The sequence below is a fragment of the Lissotriton helveticus genome, chromosome 1_1 (genome assembly GCF_964261635.1).
Source record: "Lissotriton helveticus chromosome 1_1, aLisHel1.1, whole genome shotgun sequence".
NCBI classification, from domain to species: domain Eukaryota; kingdom Metazoa; phylum Chordata; class Amphibia; order Caudata; family Salamandridae; genus Lissotriton; species Lissotriton helveticus.
The window spans coordinates 1,276,790,132-1,276,811,557 of record NC_136057.1 but is presented as its reverse complement, the minus strand read 5'-3'; the positions used below and the strand labels follow the sequence as shown (position 1 = coordinate 1,276,811,557).

The following is a 21,426-nucleotide window of genomic DNA, read 5'->3' as shown; positions in this document are numbered from 1 at the left end:
TATTGTGAAGTGTCAATGTAGAAAACTAAAATTAGCATGGATGGATTACAATGTATTGCATAAATAATTATATTAACTAAATCACACTGTTTAATATACAAAATGAAACTTTGTTACACTACAAATAATACATCTATATGTGTTTTTTCCTAGGTAAAATCTTGGTCTTACACAGCAGATATTCGCGATATCTTCTCAGTGTTACCCAATGGTTCCCATAAGAGGTTGGTGTTGGTTATATCAAGTTGTCACTGTTCTGGTGTCGTTTTGTCCTTCGTTGACTTTGAGGGCACCCCCTCTCATCAAGAAGTCACCGTTCATTACGGTTTGGAACGCTCCCACCGAACAATGTGAAATGCGTCGCAAGACCCATCTGAATCTTAGGCTTTTCCAACTGGTAGGCAGCCCAAAAAAGACTGCCACCAATCAGGCGATCTCTTTGTTCTACAGCGACAGACTTGGCTACTACCCCTACATTGACGAGGTCACAGGTGAGGCTGTTAACGGCGGGATACCTCAGTTCATTCCGCTCACTCATCATTTGAAGAAAGCTGCAGAAGACATTAGCTTTTACATACCAGCCAAAAAACAAGCTGGGCTGGCAGTGATCGACTGGGAAGAATGGCGGCCATCTTGGGTCCGGAATTGGGCATCGAAGACTGTGTACAAAAAGCACTCTGTGCAGTTTGTTCAGTCAAAGAATCACACCCTCTCCCCACAGGAAGCGCACTCCATCGCCAGAACCGAATTTGAGGCAGCATCCGAGTTTATAATGAGAGAAACACTCTCATTGGCAAAACTTCTGAGGCCAGACAAGCAATGGGGATTTTTCCTCTTCCCCGAATGTTATAATTATGATTATAAACAGAAACCAAAGGATTATACCGGACATTGTCTGGAAATAGAAAAGAAAAGAAATGATGGACTCGGGTGGCTCTGGCAGGAGAGCACAGCGCTTTATCCCAGTATTTACCTGGAAACAGTGTTGAAATCTTCGCCGAATGCAGCACTTTATACAAGGCACAGAATCCAGGAAGCTAAAAGGGTTTCCACTGTGCGCATCAAAAGTGCTCCGCTGCCAATCTATGTCTACTCGCGTGTTGTGTTTACAGACGACCCACTGACCTATCTCACCCTGGTAAGTCACACTGCCATGATAGTCATTATATAGATATGATCAGCATACAGATATTGTATATAGGATAAATTACTATCTTTCTATAGGATGCAGATTATTTTGTCCAGATTGCCAGTACTGCCTGAACTAGGTTCAGTGGTCAACAGTATTTTCTTTCTGATTAGCCTCCTTTGGCCAAGAACACAATTGACTTTTCTTCTAGCAAGAGGAATGTGTGCTCATCCTTGATTCAGATTTATGCTTGCACCCTTGCTCAGGTAGTTGTGCATGAGCATCAGTGCACAGATCTTTTGTGAATAAGTTGTGTCATAAATGGGTGGTGCAACAGTTATCATACAGTCCTCAAATAACAAGCAATCGCACTCTACAAGCAGTGGCTTGGCAACCCCTCCACCATTGCAAGGGATCTCAAGGAGGAAACTGCAATCTAGATGAAAATTAGGAGTCAGTATGATTTTGAATTTCAGACAAAACATTCTCATGCTGTCCTACTTGGCCTCAATACCAACAGTTAGAGTTCCTGATTTACAAAAGTCTAATCTCAAATCGGTGCCTCTGTTGGATCCATACATACACAGTGCTAAAGAACAGTCTTTTAATATAATCAATCATTCACAACAAAATCCCTTCTCTCCAAAAGCCTTTCGTTTTAGCTGCTCACTCTCTTATGTTAAAAGTTAGAATAGTTAAATAGAAGTAAGCAAATTATGGAGAAAAAAACACGCCTCTTGTAACTGGACGAATCTCATAATAAGCCAGTTAATACTTTTCTTGGTGTACCTACAGATGTCACACTGCTCTGTTAACCAGACCACTGACATTTCCTAGGCACACCAAGACAAGTAGTCTCATTTGCAGGTTGGGGGTTTTCTAAATAGGTGATACTGCTTAGTGGAGTGAGGGAGCATAGGTGTTGCAATCCTTGATGAAACCCAAGTAAGAATGGTGATCCAGCGGGCTACCAACCTGCGAAAATCTATTACCATACACTCATCTGGGCCCATATACACATACATTCATATAGGCTGGTTAACACTACTGGGGGTCAATGTTATGAGTGCTTCAATTTAGATCCGTTGCCTATCATTTCTCTAATCTTTCACTGATCATAAAGCCTTTATTTTAGTCAATGGACCTATTTAGTTGGAGTAGTAATTAGTGATATGACATAGGTTCATTTGCCTCCTATTTAATAAATAACCACATACTCGGGAAAGTTTAAATGTTTTTTCTAATTATATCATATGAGCAAACAAATTACAGTGTTAACTCCATCTTTCCGAAGAAGTAAGATCTCTTTTTTTTAAAACTTTGATTTTATTTTTATTGGCAGTTTTACATTTCATGGTACATAGTTGTGTCTCATTATTAACACATGTTGACAAGTAAGTGCAAGTAATTGGATGGTATCATTGCAGCAGATAACAAACATCCCATCCTACAGTTTGCATCATATGTAGGATACAGTGAGATGAAATGGGGAATACCCTTCCGTTGGATCCCATGTGTGGTGATAGGTTCTTTGGTGTCTGTATATGTGGGTGTCCCGGAAGTATGGGTTTGGTGTTCATTCCCCATCCCTATTCCCGTAAACCCACTTGTTTAGTGTGCATGAATTGTATTCCCAATGTGGGTGGATTGGCTTCAGGGGTGCCGGGGAGGGGGGGTGGGGGGGGGGGAACCAAAACTGTGAACTGGGGAGGGGGTGGTCGGGGGGGTGTGGAGAGCCTTCGGAGTGTATAACGTTGTCTATCTGTTATGTGGCTAATGCTGGTCTGCCGCTAGCATGGTGCGGTCTCTGCAGCGGGTGGAGAGAGAGGAGCCAGTGGGTTGTGCCTCCCATTAGGGACAGGGGTATGTTTCTGGTAATGTCTTAGTGCACCGACGGTTTTACGTATCTCCTGGCTGTTGTGCATTGGACATCGTCCGCCCCATGGGGGACAGGGCTGGAGTCTGCGATTGGGATTGTGTAGCTGCGGGGGATTCCTCTGGCGTTGCCTCCTGAATAAATTGGAATAATAGTTGTGCCCATTCCATAGAGATAGGATGTTTACGTATCCCCTTCACCTCCTCGTCCCTCAACGTTTCTTCCTCTGCCGCCCCCCATTTTTTCACAGCACCTACCCATGCTGCCTCCGGGGGACCTGTTGGAGTTCGCTAATGCATGGCTATTCCACGTTTCGCTAGAAGAATGGCTAGCGATGCAAACCGGCATTGCACCTTTTCTGTCTTCCGCCTGCGGAAGATCTCCAGGGCGCACGCCTCCCATGTAGATATGACCATGAGGTTGACTGTTGTCCGGAGTGTCCGGTGCACCCTATCCCAATACTGTTGGATTGTGGGGCAGTCCCAGAACATGTGTTTAAAATTCGCCTCAGGAGTCTGGCATCTAGGGCATGCGAAATGTGTGTCTGGGTAAAACCGGTCGAGCCGGTAAGGTGTTAAGTAGGCACGATGTAAAATATTGAACTGGATGTTTTTGAATCGTGCGTTCCTGAAAACCTTTTTGGGGTATTCTAATGCCTTTTCCCATTCTTTGTAATAGAACACCTGTCCTATCTCGTCCTCCCATTTCTGTCGTAAGACGTGTAAGGGGGCTGTGATCAGTTCCCGGATCGCTTTGTAGTTCCAGGTGACTAAGTGTCTCCCCATACCCATGCATAGAATAGTGTGTAATACCAGGTGTGTCAGTGGCTCCCCCTCAGTGAGATCCCAGCATTGTCAGGCGCTATCCACTAATTGCCTGTGCGTCATGAATCGACCTGGCGGGAGATCATAGCATTCTCTCATTTAAGCATAAGTTCTCAGCTGCCCATCCTCAAACAATGACTCAACCTCCGTTACTTCATGATGGGTACATACCGGGAGGGCTCGGGAGGTGTAATATTTCTCCCGTCGGGGAAAGCCTACCAATGGGAGCAATGGGGAGTAGAGGGACTGACCTCTTGACATGTAGTGTATACGCATCATGCATTTGTGGGCTATTGAGACCTGTAGGGGGTGTGTACGCCTGGGTTTAGTACCGGCATCAAGATTCTTCGGAGGGCCGGGATGGGTACCCTGCCTTCATTGGAGAACGTCTCTTCCAGGTGGCGTTCAGCTGTCCAATGAGACAGCCACTGAACTTGAGCTACTAAGAAATAAGCTTCAAAGGAAGGAGCACCCAGACCCCCTTGTGTTGTGGACAAGTACAGTGTATGTAAGGCCACTCTGTGTCTACCACCTTCCCATATTAATGTTGTGAGCAATGCATCTAACTCTTGAAAAAAGGAGCAAGGTGGTATTACCAGGAGGTTAGTGAAGGAGTAAAGTAGTCTGGTACCATAATCGTCTTTGCTAGGGCCACACGCCCTATAGGGGCCACGGGTAAGGTCTTCCAGAAGGCGACCGCCGTGCGTAGCCCCGCCAAAGTCTTGCGGTGATTCCCTTCATAGAGGTTCTCGGGTGAATGATATAATCTCACTCCGCGTTTTAACCAAGTGTCTGGGGTCCTATCGATACCTCCGACGGAGCCAGGTGTGGACTTAGTGGATAGATCGTAGCTTTGTCCCAATTGACCTTGAGGCCAGAGGCCTCTGCAAAGCTTTGTAAAATTGACCCGATTGACTTAAGATCGCTCGTGATAGCCCGCACATAAATCAGGAGGTCGTCTGCGTATAATGACACGCAGTGAACTGTGTCTGCTATTGGAATGTCCCATCCTCGATCCCCTGATGCAAGCAGATGGCCAGGAATTCCACTGCCAGGGCAAACAGGAGGGGAGACAGGGTGCACCCCTGTCTAGTCCCCGGATCCACTGGGAATGGGGTTGAAATGTACTTCCCTATTCTCACCCTAGATTTGAGGCCCTTATAGAGGAGTTGTGTGTATGCCATCAGGATCGGACCGACACGTATTTTTCGGAAGACAGTAAATAGGTATGGCCATAGTAGTGTATCAAAAGCCTTTTCAAGGTCCAGGATTAGGCATGTGGTGTGTGGGAATTGATCTTTCGCGCTGTCCTGTATATGGAAAAGTCTGCGGATATTCTGTGAAACGTTACGCCTGGGGAGAAACCCACTTTGGTTTACGTGAATCAACTGCGGGAGGACTTGGATATAGCGATCCGCTAAAATCTTTCCCAAAATTTTACAGTCTGCAGTAAGCAGGGTGATCGGTCTATATGAGGACTGAAGGGTGTGGTCTCTATGTGGTTTGAGGAAAGTTACCACGTTGGATTCCCTGAGTGAGTGCGGGAGTTCGCCTTGTTGTAACGCGTCTTCGTACATAGACACTAGCCGTGGGGTCAGCTAGACTAAGAAAGTGGTATAGTATTCGAGGGAAGAGCCATCCCTTTCCTGCGCTTTACGTCGTGCCAGTGCTCTAATTGCATGGTTTACTTCCGGGGGTTTAATCTTTATCTCTAAAGCCTTCCCATCCGCTGGTGGGATGCGGGGTAGAGGCAGTGAGTGGAAGTACTGGGACAACACTGGTCGTGACGACGGCCGTGGAGCCCGATAGATTCCTGTGTAATAATCGCAAAAGATTCCCAGTATATCCACTTGGGACTGTTTGGGGGTGCCCAACGCACCTATCAGTTTGGTGATTTGTTGTATTTCCGTGTCCTGTTTCGCAAGCCGGGCAAGGAGTGTTCCCGCGCTATTACCCTCACGATGTACCCAGGCTGGGTAGACGCAGAAATTATATTTGTGGAGGTCATTCATTGTCTCCACATAAGATGTTTTGGCTGCCGCCACTTGCTCTGGGGTAGCCTCCCCTTTATCCATGCTTTTTGTTAAACCCGCCAATCTTGCTTCCACGTTTTGTAGTTATTGCTCTAGTGTTTTTTGTACTCCCACTATCTGTTGGATGCAGTGTCCCCTGGCTGCGACCTTGAACGTGTCCCATTCTATCAGTCTAGATGTGGCTGTGCCTGCATTGAGTGTGAGGTATTCCAGAATGTGATGGCCATGTGTGTGACAGAACACCTGATCAGTGAGGCATTCCAGAGGCAACTTCCATGTGAGTGCGGGGGTGGGGTGGTCGCCATCTAAAGGTCACTGTATGCACGTCATGGTCATACAGGACCGTGCCCAAGAAGTCCGAGTGCTGTATTTGGGGCTGTATTGCCTTGGAGCAGAGGAATCTATCTAACCTCACCCATAGATTATGTGGGGCAGAGTGAAAGGAGTATATTTTAAGGCTTGGATTCTTTTCTCGCCACACGTCCACTAGTGTCCAGTGGTTCACGCAGTTCCGAAATTGTTCTGTCTGTTTCGGTGCGGGCGATTGCACCGAGGGGGGGTGGGATCTATCCAGGCCAATGTCCAGGGTACAGTTATAATCTCCTCCCAACAACCATGGTATTGATGTGCATTGTGCCAGCACTCCAGTGAGTCGGTTCCAGTATTGCTCTTGTTCCACATTGGGGGCGTATATGCTCCCGAACAGGATTGATCTACCCTCTAGTAGTCCAGCTATTAGGGAGTGTCAGCCTTTTTTGTCTATCACTCTTGCTTGTTCCCTGAATGGGATCCCAGGTCTAATCCAGATCAGGGCACCTCTGGCAAATGCAGAGTATGTTGTAGCACAGATAATGCCCTGCCATTTTTTGCGTAGGCGTTCCACCTCTGTCACCGTCAGGTGCATCTCCTGTAGGAGAGCTATGTGTGCTTGCTGTTGTTTAATGTAGGCGTAGATTGCATACTGTTTTTTTGCTGTGTGCATGCCCCGGACATTTAATGCAATGACTTTCAGATCTGTGTTAGGGATCTTGCCTGTCATTCTGTCTAGTGGCTAGGTGGAGTTTCTCCTGGCTTAGTGTCTCCTCTGCCCCTCATGTCGCCAGCCCGCCAGAATTTCTGCCACTTGTGTATGTGCTACATTTCTCCGCTCCGTGTATATTCTCCCCTGGGAGTGTGGGAGGGCGTGAAGTGGGGGAAGGTAAGTCGGATCAACGGGAAACAGTCCCAACTCAAGTGGCCTATCGCTCGAGGCGATACGCCCAAACTGCACTTCATGTGCTAACTTTAGTTTGTTGCTTGGGGGCAATGGCCGTCCGTCTCCACTAGCCGCTGCCACTGAAGCTACCCGCTTATTGACTTTGTTTTTTGGGAAGCCCAGAGGTGGTTGTCTCTTCCGCTGCCGACCATGCCAGTTTAGGCCTGTATTCATTCGTCAAGCGTGTCGATTGTGGGACTGACACAAGAGCGTCCCCTCGGTGTCGATCAATAGGTCCTAGTTTTAGGGGCATTGCGGTCACGGAGGACACCTTCATTAAAGTTCGCTATTCCATGCTGGGGGGATCAGATCAGTGTGGCCGCCATTTGGGGGGTTACTTTTGGTGGTGTCATCGAGCTATCCCGGGGAGTATTTGTGTCGCTGCCTTCCTGCTCAGAAGTGAATATATGCGGGCTTCTCTCTCTGGTAGACTCAACTCTGTGGCCGCTTGTAGCACCCGCCAGCCTTCAGCTATGATTTGTTCGAGGTCAGGAGAGTTCTTGTTGGAGGAGTCCGAACGTGGGCTCAGCTGTGTAAGAGTGACTTTTTTCAGTTGTCTCCTCTGACGGCCCGATGGTCGATAGGTCTGTACTCTCCTGGGATTGTCCAGGTGGGAGAGTTGCTGATCTACCCAGTTGCTGGCTTCTGCGGGGTCTGGGAAAAAGTGAGTGTTTCCGTTGTGGATGATTTTAAGTCGGGCTGGAAACAGCAGCGCATATTGTATGTTCTTTTGGCGTAGGATGCATTTAACTGCTAGGAAGTTGGCCCTCTGTTGTTATACTGTTTGTAAGTAGTCTGGGAAGAGCATAACTTGCTTATCCTCCACTCGGAGTGTCCCTTGTTGTCTCGTGGCACGGAGGATGGTGTCTCTCTCCTGGTAGTGGAGCAGCTTGGCGAGAAATGGACGGGGCGGTGAGCCTGGCAGCGGTTTATGGGCCGGTACCCGGTGTGCCCTCTCTATAGAGAAGAAGGGGGTCAGATCCCCTGCCAGTGTGAATGTCGCGATCCACGCTGTAATGTATCTGAGAGGGTTAGACCCTTCCACTCCCTCAGGCAGATTGAGAATTCGGATGTTGCTCCTGCTGGATCGTCTTTCTAAATTGTCCGTTTTGTTCTCCAGGATCTTCACCCGTGATTGCAGGTCCTTCAAGGTGTCTTGTTGGTGCTACATTTGCGGTTCCAGGGTTTGTAATGTTTTCTCCTCTTGCTTGACTTTGTCTGACAGCTTCCTGTGGTCGTCTCGGAGCAGGTTAAGGTCTGTGGCTAGTTCCCCAAACTTATTTTCCATGGTGACTCATGAGTGTTCAATTGCCGCAAGGACTTTGTCCAGTTTGTTCGACATGGATTCTGAGTGTGAGGGCTCTTCTTCCATTTGTACATTGTTGGTGACAGGGGAGGTCGTCTTTAGGGGCCCTGGTGCCTGTGATGTGCTCGTTGCGCGTGGATGTCCAATGTTGGTTGTGTCCCTCGCCAATGTTCACTGGTGAGTTCCTGCCCCGTGTTCCCCTCTTAGAGGTCCAGTGGTTTGCGGCCGGCTGTGGCCTGTGCTTCTCTGTGTGGTGACCTTCTCCCCCATGCCAGTGGGTTCTCTCAGTAGTGGCCCGGCCACAGGTGGGGAGTGCCCCTCAGCCCGTTCCAACCTCGCGTTGAAGACTATCTCAAGATGTGATGTCTATGAGTGCCCAATCACCCTTGTGTGCTTCCTGTGGTGCGGTGTCGCCGAGGTCTGGTGGCGTTTAGGGGGGTAGGGGAGAGGGAGACGTGCCCCCCATCCGATCTCTTCGTTCTGCCGTCCGCGAACTCGTTCCCCGCTGGTATGCATCAGGGATTTTCAGAGTGGGTGGGGGGGCCAGCTAATCGCCCACGTCCAGGATCTCCAGTGGAGAGGGGGGCTCCCAATGTGGCGCCAGCAGCTCCCAGAGGTTTGCAGACTGCAGCAGCCGGCCTCCCAACCCTGCCGTCTTAAGGATTGTGGTTGTGTCCCGTGTGGCCCTGGGGGAGTCGCGGACAAGGTCCAGGAGTATCGCCGTGCAGAGCTCCTTCAGTGTCCTCCTCAGGCCGTCATTCTGCAGCCTTCCTCCCTCGCCGGCTCCAGCTGTCCCGGGCGATAGTTTCATAGGGTCCTCGCCTCAACCACCCCGGTCATCAATGTGCCTCCACATTCTTTCGTGCCCCACGTGCCACGGTCTTCAGTACCGCGCGGGATCCAGGGCCCGATACGTCAGGTCAAGTCCAGTGTGGCAAGAAGAGTGCTCTGGTACCCCCCACCAGGGAGCAGTCCGCAGGGGCCTCATGATGGCAACCCGCATGTTGGCCCTGATTCCGAATGTGTCCCCCCCGTGCACCTCGGGCCTGGTGCCATAGCGGGGGAGGGTGCCTTGCTTGGGGGTGTTCCGGACGCAATGTGGGGTGTCTGGGTGCCGGTGGGATGTCCCCTCCGTTGGGTCTCTGGCGCATGGGCGTCCCGCTATGTGGGGCTCGTGAGTGGCCGCGGCAGCGCTCTCACCTGTTCCCTCTGGTCACCCGCTACCGTCCAGAGATTATTTATGTGGATCACGAGGTGTCTCCATGTCCGGGGATCGGTGATTGCCAGGTCTAATCTCCGCACCTTCTCCAGTCACCAGGAATGCTCAGGACCCGCGGGGCGCCGTCATTTTGTGTGTGTAGCCGGGGCCCTACCAAAGATCTCTGAGGCATTGGGAACGCCTCCACGGTTGTCTTCTGGGACTCAGTGGGTGCTTCTGAGGGACATTACAGCGGTGCTGGCATTTTCAGACAGTTCTGGAAAATTAGAGCATACTGTGTCTCGGGCTGCCGAGCGGAACGCTAAGGAAACGCGTCCATTATCTTGGCCGGCTTAGCCACACCCGATGAAGTAAGATCTCTTTACTAAAATTTTTGCATTCTATTTCAATGAGATAATCACAACAACACGACCTCAGAAAAAAGAATAGAGAGAGAGAAGTACATTGACATAATACACAGAGATATATTTACCTAGGATGGTGTGAAAATCAGACCCCTCTGGCAAAGAGTTTAATGGGTCCTCTGGGAAAGAACTGGTGACAGGGACTTCAGGATAGGATTCAGGACAGGATAGTTGACCTCTTCCGGATTCGACACCTGTGTCTCACCCCTCTCTGACACTAACTTCCTCCTCGATTCTTCTGCAATCTTCTTCTAATAATTTACCTCCTAGATTTTTCTGCGATCTTTTTCTAATAATTTGGCTTTAGAATTCTTAGTCTGCTTCTTCAAATGTTCGATCAGCATTTGGACAGCATCCCGATCTCTTAGCGTTTCTTGCTGCGACTGTGCACTGTTCTCCCTACACTACCTCAATTATACTTTCTGAATGACATGTACCACCCCTAAATGTTTCAACTTTATGAAACTCCTATTTCTGATTGGACAGGCTGAGGGGATGATCATCACACCATGCTAAGTTTCAATAATTTTCTTTAGTTCATTGTTTTAAGTTCCTGCCGATTAATTTGTTCTCCCAAAGTTTATTTCCCACCCGTATTCTCAATTTTATCAACAACAATGTATACATTTTTACAGTTGTCCATTGGGTTTTCAGGATGTCCAACTGGTTCCCAGGACATGTACGGAGAATGGCCTTGGACGAGTTTCAAGACTTGACATCACTGTTTCTGACTTGTCATCTTTGCGCCTGCGTGAGGAACCACTTGTGGTGCAGACTTTAGCATCATTCAGAGGCTCAAATACAAACTAATAGAGAGGTCAAAAGAAAAATTATTAATTTCAAAATAAAATGATTTCACTGTATACCACCTATCTCTACTCTCACCCCATTTACTTATGACTCCCCAAGCATTAGCATTTAGTATATAACTCATTTTAGTTTCAGCAAAGCAGATGCTTAGCATGTGAGTTTCCAAGCAGCCATTTCAGATGCATTTGCGCAGAAGTTTCCCTCCAAGCGTAAAGATGTAAATCTGCGAAGATGCAGCTGACGCATGCGCAATACAGTTTCCCGCGTTAGCAGCCATTTTAAGTCACACTCGGGTTACTCGTTAGTAGAACACATAGGCAAGCTTTATCTAACTAGAAATCACAAAACATTATTCATATTTTGTTATGGGTTTATATGAGAGGATTTCGTCCGAGCAAGTCTCTTTTATATGAGTCCTTGCTCCATCAATCCCCTTTCTGATGGCATTTATGCCATCATAAATTACTTATACCCAACCAAATGCCAACTTTAGCACATCTCAATTCCCTTCCCTGTCTTTTCAATTTCCACTTCATCTTCATCTTTCATGTTTTTCATCTTCTTGTATAATTCTCCTTTCATTTCTTCAAGTTTGATTTCTTCATATTTCCTTTTCTTTCCATGTTTATTTACGTCATACCCTCTTCTTCTTCTACAACATTTGCACAATATCATTATTACTAAAGCTATTATGGTTAATCCAAATAAAGATAGTATTATTTGAGCTATAACTCCTTTACCTAGGCTAGCAAACCAAGACGCTATTGATGTTAGGTTATTTGTTAATTTCTTCCATACATTATCAACTTCCAGTGGTTTCAAATCTTCTTCAATTTTGTAATATTTTTAATGTACCCTCCAACTTCTACACTTTTATCCGGAATATATGTGCAACAATGTTGCGCTTTCAGCATTTTACAAACTCCACCCTCTTTTGCCAAAAATATATCAAGGTCAAGTCGATTTTGTAGAACCATTGATCTGATCGCAACCATTTCAGTAATGATCATGAGAAACCCTCCTGCAGTATCAGTTGATAAGCGATCAACTTTTGTCGATAATTGACAAATTCTTCGTGAATACAGAATTAATCCCACTGAAAGTATCAATGCACTAAATATGTCACCTACTATTTCAGAAAAGCTGGCTCTCTCATTACGGATTAGTTCATTATTGTTTTCATTGCTTCCAGTGATTCTTTTCACATGATAAACTTTAGCGAATACTATTCCACAAAAGCAACTCCCATACCATCTTGCAGGTAACTTGAAATAAGCTTTATCCCCACATACATAATAAATTCCAGGAAATACTGCATCAGTTCCCCCTTTTAGTCCCCATCCTCCAAGAATCAGGAAGTTATGTTCATATTCACTGGAACCAATAAATACATGATTAAAATCAGTTTTTAATCTGTGGAGACAGATCTTTCCTTTCTTTTCAAAATCTAGAGACATCACAGCATGAGTCTTGCCAGGTGTATACATTTCTTCCTTCTCAGCCCAAGGTGGAATATGGCTTTTCTGTTCAATGGCTTTCTTCTGAAAATCCTGTCTCCTTTCTTCTACTAAATTCAAAAATATTTTCTCTTCTTCTCTTAATGAGCAAGTTAAATTATTCTTATGAGCTTCTGCTATGTATGCGGGATGCTTGTAAATCTTGCTTAGCACATTGGGCAGCGCTTTTTTGAAACCTACGTTTATTTTTATTCTGTTACTTTCTGCTACGTCCTGATTTTAATTTTAACTCGCACACTCGGTAGCTCCACTTACGCACTTGCATGCTCCGACCCCGGTCCACCGCAGCTGTTGCTGTTTGTGTGGAGGGCTGACCTGCATAGCGCCACACACACCCCTGCCTCGTCACACACAAGGGGGCAGGCGGGGACTATTTAGCGTCCGATACCCGGACGTGCAGCGGATGCCTGTAAGTTTTACCTAGCACATTGGGCAGCGCTTTTTTAAAACCTACGTTTATTTTTATTCTGTTACGTTCTACTATGTCCTGATTTTAATTTTAACTCGCACACTCGGTAGCTCCACTTACGCTCCTGCACGCTCCGACCCCGGTCCACCGCAGCTGTTGCTGTTTGTCTGGAGGGCGGACCGGCATAGCGCGACACCCCCCCTGCCTAGTCACATGCAAGGCGGCAGACGGGGACTGTTTAGAGGCCGATGCCACGGACGCGCAGCTGACACACGCAGTGGGCAAGCACGTCTGTGCCCAACCATGCCAGGCCCAGAGACCCTGGTCCTCTCCCCACTTGCCATTAGCACTACTCCAAAGACGATCTGCTTAATCTTAACCAAAAGGGAGTTTACCCTCGTTGTGTGCGTTTAGCGGCTTTTAGAAATAGCCTAGCATGCCCATGCCATTTAAAACTGCCATTAGAACAGATTATCAGGGCACCTTACCGCATACAAGAAGTCAAGATATAGAATCTCAGCTTAAAGACAGAAATCAGGAGGCCATGACCCCAGGCTCAAATAGAGCTTCTAAACTTTAATACCCCTCTAGCCAATTAAGGGCTTATTGCAATCTTTTGCTCCCCAGGTGTACCCTGCTACATCTAGAAAACATGATGAAAAAATGCTCTAGTTGCAGTTTCTCTCTAGAGACTACTCAGGGCCACACAAATATTTTCAAGGGCAACAAAAATAATAATACTAATCAGGTAGCCCCATTTAACAAGGAATATTCCTTTCTCAATACAAATTGCTGCTCTCTCCCTAAGCATAAATCGGATATTTTTGATCTATTGGTTAATGAACAACCAGACGCTGTTTTTCTTATGGAGACTTGGCTCCATGAGAGTTCTGGCCCTGATATTGCTGCTGCCCTGCCATCTAAATATGCAATAGTTAGGAAAGATAGAGTTTCTAAGATTGGCGGGGGCATTGCCATTATTTTCAAAAAGGACTTCCAATGCAAATTTGAAAATTGACTGTTTCTGAATTGTAAGGCAGCCTTATTTAAGCTGGCCCTGACCCCGAAATTCACCTTCTCTGGTATACTGGTATATCGCCCTCCTGGGCTATCCACACCTTGGGCCTCTTCTTTCTCTGGCCTGATAACCCCTCTGATTATGAGTACTGCCAATTTCTCAATTTTGGGTGATTTTAATTTACATCTAGACAATCCAACATGCAAAATTAGCACTAATCTTATTTCTGATTTGGCAGTATTAAATGTTAGCCTACTTAATTCTGGCCCCACGCACGAGGCGGGCCATTTGCTGGACCCTATCTTCTCCAGTCTATCTGGCATTTCCTCTTCCCCGGCACTCCCTCTATGCTGGTCTGATCATTTTATCACTAAGTTTTGTCTGAAACCCCCTGAGAATCTTGCACCTACTATTTCCGTCTTGGGAACTTTAACTAGGGATTGGAAAAGGATAGACGCAAACAATATTTTGTGCTCCCACATGCCCTTTTCTAAACAAATGGTGAATACGCTCTCTGCTTCGGTGAAAAAATGGCTTCTCAATGCCATCATGTCTGTCTCCATCTTTCTCAAAAAAGGGCTAATAATCATCGTCCTCCTGCACCCTGGTTCACAGAAACTCTGAAAACAGAGAAGGCCAAATGCAAAGTAATGGAACATAGGTGGAGAAGGAACTATACCCCCGAAACCCAAAAATGTATAAAACAGCTAAACAAGTGTATCATAGTCTTTGCAGGACAGCCCATGCTGAATATGTTTTAACTACCATCTCTAATGCCCTGAACTGCTCAAAAACACTGTTTAATATGGTTAAGGAGCTCGCAGGTTCCAAAACCCAATCTAGGCCCCCTTCACTCAATAAACAGAAATGTGAGGATCTGGCTACTTTTTTTGTCCAGAAGGTTGAGAAAATATACTTGGACATAGTGAGTGTGCAGTGTGATAACCCTCCTTCGCTGCAACTTACTAAATCCCCTCTAACAACATCTGCACCATCCTCTGATGGCAATATGCATTCTGATCAGGATAGGGCGCCTGACGCACCTTCTAACTATCTGGACACATAGCCATTGTTAAACACAGCTACCTTTAAAGAACTTTCAGATAGTGTCAAATCAGGATCATCTAGGGATCCTCTGCCTATTTCCGTGCTCCAGCAGCTGGAGCCGCCATCTCTGCTTGTTGTTATTGACCTTTTGAATGCCTCCTTGCAGGAAGCTACTGTCCCATCAGACTGGAAACACGCCATGGTGCTCCCTCTCCTCAGAAAGGCCAATGCTGACCCCGATTTATCCTCCAACTATCGGCCCATTTCACTGCTGCCGGTCTTTTCTAAAAACTTGGAGAAACATATCCACGCACAGCTCTCTAATTTTGTAGCAACCCAAGGGTTTCTTCATCCCTCTCAATCGGGCTTTAGAGCTGGTTTCTCAATGGAAACTACCCTGTTGGGGGTAACGGAAAGACTGCACTGTCATCTTGATGCTGGAGACACAGTGGCCCTCATTTTTCTGGACTTAAGCGCAGCATTTGACACGGTGTCTCACACCGTGTTAGTTAAAACTTTAAGGTCATTAGGTATCTGTGGCTCAACTTTATATTGGCTCACTTCTTTTCTTACTAATCGCACTCTTCAAGTCTTCTCCCCAACAGCTAGTTCCTATATTCACTCATCACCCCATGGGGTACCCCAGGGCTCCATTCTTAACCCTTTACTCTTCAATCTATACGTCAGACCTCTAGCTGATGTTGCAGAAGATGCTGGGCTGTCCCTATTTTCTTATGCAGACGACTCCCAGATCATCTTCTCTCTCTCCATGAAGAGTACGGCTGGGCCATCGCCCCTTCAGCTGGGCCTCAGTAAAATCCCATCATAGATGCAATCAAATTACCTCAAACTCAATGGTGAGAAAACCGAGATTTTGATACTTGGGAAAAATAAGGATCTCTGGGGCCCTCAACACTGGCCCTGCTAGATGGGTGCACTTCCTTTAACTTCCTGTCAAGTTTGCAACTTAGGCATCATCGTCAATGTCTCGCTCAGCATGCATCATCAAGCTGTCAAGGTAGCTGCTACATGCTTTATCATTCTGAAGTGGCTAAAAAAGATCATCTGGATGCTATCAGAGTCCACCCAGAGAACGGTAGTCCAGGCATTAATCACCTCAAGGCTGGACTATGGCAATGTTCTCTACCTAGTTTCAAACAAGGAGGCGACAGGTAGGTTGCAGATGGTCCAGAACTCCGCTGCAAAATTACTTTGCCGGGTTCCCAGAGCCACCTCTATCTCTGGCCATCTATGAGACTTGCATTGGCTCAGGGTGGAGAATCAAATCAAGTTCTAAGCGCAGAGCTACCTGTTTAAAATTAATATAGGGGTTGCCCCTCAGTATTTGCAATCTCTGGTCCAACCATATGTCCCTCCTCGAGATCTCCGCTCATCCATTCAAGGGAAATTCTTTGTTCCTAAAATTAGACTATCTAGGATGGGTGGAAGGTCAATTGCACATGTCGGTCCATCACTTTGGAATGCTCTGCCTATAGCTCTTTGAAATGAAACAGAGTATGTCCAATTTCGCAAATCATTGAAGACTTGGTTTTTTAACCAGTAACCATTAAGCCGATCACACAGTCTCTGATCTGCCATGGCACCGGGAAACGCTTCTTGGGTAGCTGTTGTGCCTTATAAATTTAATAAATAATAATAATAATAATATATCTGTTGTCTTTTGTGTTAGGAAAAATTCACTTATAAACTGTGAAGCTTGATCACTAAGTACTGGGGGGACATCACTGAGGGGGCACCTTGACGCCGCCGTGAGGGGAACGGCCAGATACCTGAAAGCGCCGTGAGGGCAACGGCAGTAGTTCCGTCGGGAACTACATTTCCCAGCAACCCCGGGCACCCCGCACACCTGCCACGAGACCAGCGCGCCTGGAGGCGCTACAAAAGGCAGAGGCTGAATGAGCTTGTGTGGGGGACATCACTGAGGGGGCACCTTGACGCCGCCGTGAGGGGAACGGCCAGATATGTGAAAGCGCCGTGAGGGCAACGGCAGTAGTTCTGTCGGGAACTACATTTCCCAGCAACCCAGGGCACCCCGCACACCTGCCACGAGACCAGCGCGCCTGGAGGCGCTACAAAAGGCAGAGGCTGAACGAGCTTGTGTGGGGGACATCACAGAGGGGGCACCTTGACGCCACCGTGAGGGGAACGGCCAGATACCTGAAAGCACCGTGAGGGCAACGGCAGTAGTTCCGTCGGGAACTACATTTCCCAGCAACCCCGGGCACCCCGCACACCTGCCACAAGACCAGCGCGCCTGGAGGCGCTACAAAAGGCAGAGGCTGAACGAGCTTGTGTGGGGGACATCACTGAGGGGGCACCTTGACGCCGCCGTGAGGGGAACGGCCAGATACCTGAAAGCGTCGTGAGGGCAACGACAGTAGTTCCGTCGGGAACTACATTTCCCAGCAACCCCGGGCGCCCCGCACATCTGCCACGAGACCAGCGCGCCTGGAGGCGCTACAAAAGGTAGAGGCTACTCTCGCCACGCGAGTCGCGCGCGGGAGTTGCCCGGGAGAAGCCCGGGACAAGGGCGGGACAGTCTACGGCAGTCCAAGGCAGGAACAGGCAGGGCTGGGCCGCACATCGTACATCTGCTGACAAGATGGGTAAGCGAAAAAATGGAGCGACTGTGGATGAAGGGGGAAAAAAGGCTAAAGTTGCTAAACAATCAGACTCTATCACATCTTACCTCACCACTGCGGTTGGGGCGCTGTCTAAAGAAATCGCGACGGCACAGCAAGAACTGGGCTTATTAGCCGTTTCTCCCACCACATCACAACTAACCCAAGCTCAAGTCATCCCCTTAGAGCCTGACGTTACTATAATGAAACCCACTCCTACCCCCAGCGTGACACAACCATGTGCCCCACAAGCTCCGCAACCCATAGTGACTCTAGATCCACCTGCAATTTCCGAACCGACCTTGATAAAGAGGAAGAAGAAGAAGGGAGAAGGAGAGGGGGACACTGAAGCCAGAAAAGTGGAGTAGGAAACTTTGAGGGACCATCTTGATGCTCTTTTTGAGGAACGGATTGAACCTTTATTAGTGGGCATTGCGAAGGATATTGTTGACACTATGAACACATGCCTTGAAGGTTTGTTAAAAAAATGTGTTTTGATAGACGAACTAGTCAAAAAATTTGACAATGCACACAAAGGACCCATTGTGGGACCTGAAGGCCCCCCAAATTTGTTGTCAAAACCATTGTTACCATCACCCACTAACAACATCATGGCTGTAAATAGCGTAGGGCTAGTTACAAATGAGAAACACCAATCACCCATACCTAACATATTACAAGGGGTTCCTCTTTTGGCAAAGGAGCACACGCACTTAGAAAGTAGGTTCCACCTAAACCTGCCCCCAGCTGTAGCACCTTTTGTGGCAGTTTTTATAGGGGTTCCCCGCTAAGAAAAGGAGAGGTTGAATCGACCGCTAATCTTATGAGAAAGACTAAAAAATGGTGTGATGACTTCAGTAGTGGAGGATTAAATATTTCCTCCAGCATTATTTTGGCGAGAAGGGTGGGTTGGGTGGGGAAGCGAGCCAAAGCTGTGAAAGGGTACTGTGTGGTGATAAATTTTGACAACGCTTACTGCCCAAATAGCTTGTTCTGGGATGGGTCTGATATCCGAGATAATGATACCCTTAGAGCAGTCCCTTTAGGGTTCTTCTATCCCCCAGCAAGGGGGTATGCTCGACCTAACATACATACGATTACAATCCCTAACATAGGGACAACGGGAAATGGGTGGCAAACAATATCTAGTAAGGCAAGGCAAAATAGACCTGTACCCAATAGTGAAGGCCCAAACCTGGATCTAGTAAATAGATTTGACCCACTAACAGATTTAAACACTAATGACTGACAACCAGCCTCAATATTGCCTCTAACATCAGTACCCCCGAGGCGATTACTCCCTCCTTATGTACATTCCTGACTTGGAATGTCGCAGGGACGAGCGCTAAAAGGTCAGATCCAAATTGGCTAAATTATATCTCTAGACACCAGGTGATAGCCATCCAAGAAACTTGGGACACTTCACCAACCTTTCTATTAGATGGTTTTTCAAGCTTTACAGTACCAGCAACCCCAAGTGGTGCGGGGAGAGCGAAAGGGGGGCTTGTTTTACTATTTTCTTTGGAGTTAGCGGGGTCTTTTAATCAGTTGGACTCAGGTTCACCAAATATCCTGATAATAGAATGGACTGTTTCCCCAGAGTGCACCCTACTTGTTATTAATTTTTATAATGCATGGGGAGGACAAAGAGAAACGGATCATGTGGAACATCTGGAGAATTTCTTGAACAATTATAGTCAAAATACACTTATTCCCCTTGAGATTTTTTTGATGGGGGATTTTAACACTCATAAATGTAAAATGCTGTGTCATTCAGGTGTTTCAGAGGTCCCTAATGGAGCAGACACCCCCCACTTTGAACACACCAAAACAGGAGAGGCGCTCGAATTACTGCTAGCTAACTTTAACTTGTATGAACCAGTTAACACAGGAAGAAATGAGATGGTACCCACTTATAAAGGCTCGCCAAATGGGTCGGTTATTGATTACATATTTATTTCCCCAGGCATTATTTTTAAGGTGAAAGATTACAAGGTATCTGTCTCACCACATAGTGACCACAACCCCCTGTCAGTGGAGTTACACTGGAGTGACTTATGGCGCAAGCAAGTAGGACAAACACGGGTTTGCACCATGGCGGTGCCCAGTGACCAGGGCAGATGGCTTAAATGGGGCAGGGTTTGTTTAGGAAACGTTTATGAACAACTTACTGCCTAAAATTGAGGGCTCACTCAAAATTTGCATGGATCTTACCATCCCGAATCCCCAAATTATAGTAGCTTTTGATTTTATCTGTGCACAAATTGCTAAGGACCTTACAAAACTCTCACTACAATTCCCTCCAAAACCCCATAAATGGTTTGATACTAAATGCTCACGGTCCTATAGAGCTCTAAAACAGGCCTTAAAGGCCGAGGTAAGAGATAAGGTGTTAATTTCAAAGCTGAGACAGGATTATAAAGCAAATATTAAGGCAAGAAAAAATGAGATCAAAAACAATGCCTGGAATGATCTCCTTAACATAGATGTCCTTAGAGACAGTAAACAATTTTGGGTCATCATAAATCATTCATTCTTTTCGGGGGATGATAACACAGCCACAGATTGTGTGATCACTGATGAGAAATGGGTGCAGCATTTTAGCAACATATATGGTGGTAACTGTAATGATACAGTTAGAATAATGGAGGGGGATCATTGTTTATCTGCAGTAGAGTTTACTGAGGAGGAGGTTCATAAAGCTATAATGGAGTCCTCAAAAAACAAGGCGCCTGGCCCCGACGGTGTGCCGGCGGATCTTTTTAAATATTGTCCGACACTTTGGTCTAAAGTACTAGCTAGAGTCTTTAGGGTAATAAATGAAGGATTCTTTCCTGAAACATGGGCAATGTCTATCATTGTACCCATTTTTAAAAAGGGTAATCGGAAGGACCCAGGGTGCTATCGTCCCATTTCCCTCATCGACTCTGCCTTTAAGATCTTGGGCAGAGTCTTATTGGCCAAATTGAGGGAAAATTTAGAAATATCTGGGGGGCTCTCGAATATCCAATATGGGTTCCGTGAAAAAAGGGGCACCCTGTAACAATGTTCCAACCTGCACCTCTTGGTCTCTAAATACACGGTGGCCGGGGAGGGGTCAGTATATCTGGCCTTTATGGACCTCTCCTCGGCCTTTGACCTGGTGAATAGGACCAAGCTATGGTCTCTTTTACGTGAGATAGGGATAGAAGAACATCTAGTGGCTCTTATTGCTAGTTTGCACCAGGACCTCTCTGCTAAAATAAGGGTCACTAGGGACGGAAGGTGCACGGAGAGTTTTAGGTCGGAGAAAGGGGTGCGCCAGGGCTGTATCCTGGCCCCCCTTCTCTTCACCATTTATATAAATGGGCTAGGGAAATACTTAGAAGCAGGTATGGCTGATGTGCCGCGTATAGGAAGAGAACAGGTGCCAGCTCTCCTATACGCGGACGATGCTGTGTTAATCGCCCGCACTGGCATTGGTTTACAGGCCCTTTTAGATCGTTTTGGCTCCTTTATGGAGAACCTTGACTTAAAAATTAATGTTACAAAGTCACATACTATGATCATAGGCCGTAAAGGAAATAAGTTGCATGCCAAAACTTTTACCTGTAAGGGTGAGGTCCTCTCTAGGGTTCCTGTCTTCCCTTATCTGGGGGTCCTTTTTGACCAGAGAGGTTCCTGGGCGCCCCAGATTAAGGCAAAGAGTATAAGTCTAGCACGAAGTTCATCAGCCCTATTAGCGTTCACAAGAAGATTAGGGGCTAAACCAATGGAGGCAGTGATAAAGGTATATAACAGCAAGTGTATCCCCATTGCCGTGTATGGGTCTGCTATGTGGGGCTATGCAAACCTGGATAAAATCCAGAGGGTGGAAAATGGGCTTATTGGAAAAATTTTATCCATTCCCAATTCCACGCCTACCTTTACGATCCATGAGGAAATGGGTTTGCCTTAC

General features: G+C 46.8%; 1 protein-coding gene across 1 annotated transcript in view; it reads left to right on the top strand.

Annotated features, from left to right (window-relative positions):
* Window positions 1-208: 208 nt before the first annotated feature.
* The window catches only part of LOC144772634 (hyaluronidase PH-20-like), a 38,168-nt gene continuing 16,950 nt past the window's right edge, over window positions 209-21,426 (top strand). The window contains exon 1 of the mRNA XM_078657080.1: window positions 209-1,138. Coding sequence (XP_078513206.1) covers window positions 209-1,138 — 930 coding nt within the window. The remainder of the gene's footprint in view (window positions 1,139-21,426) is intronic.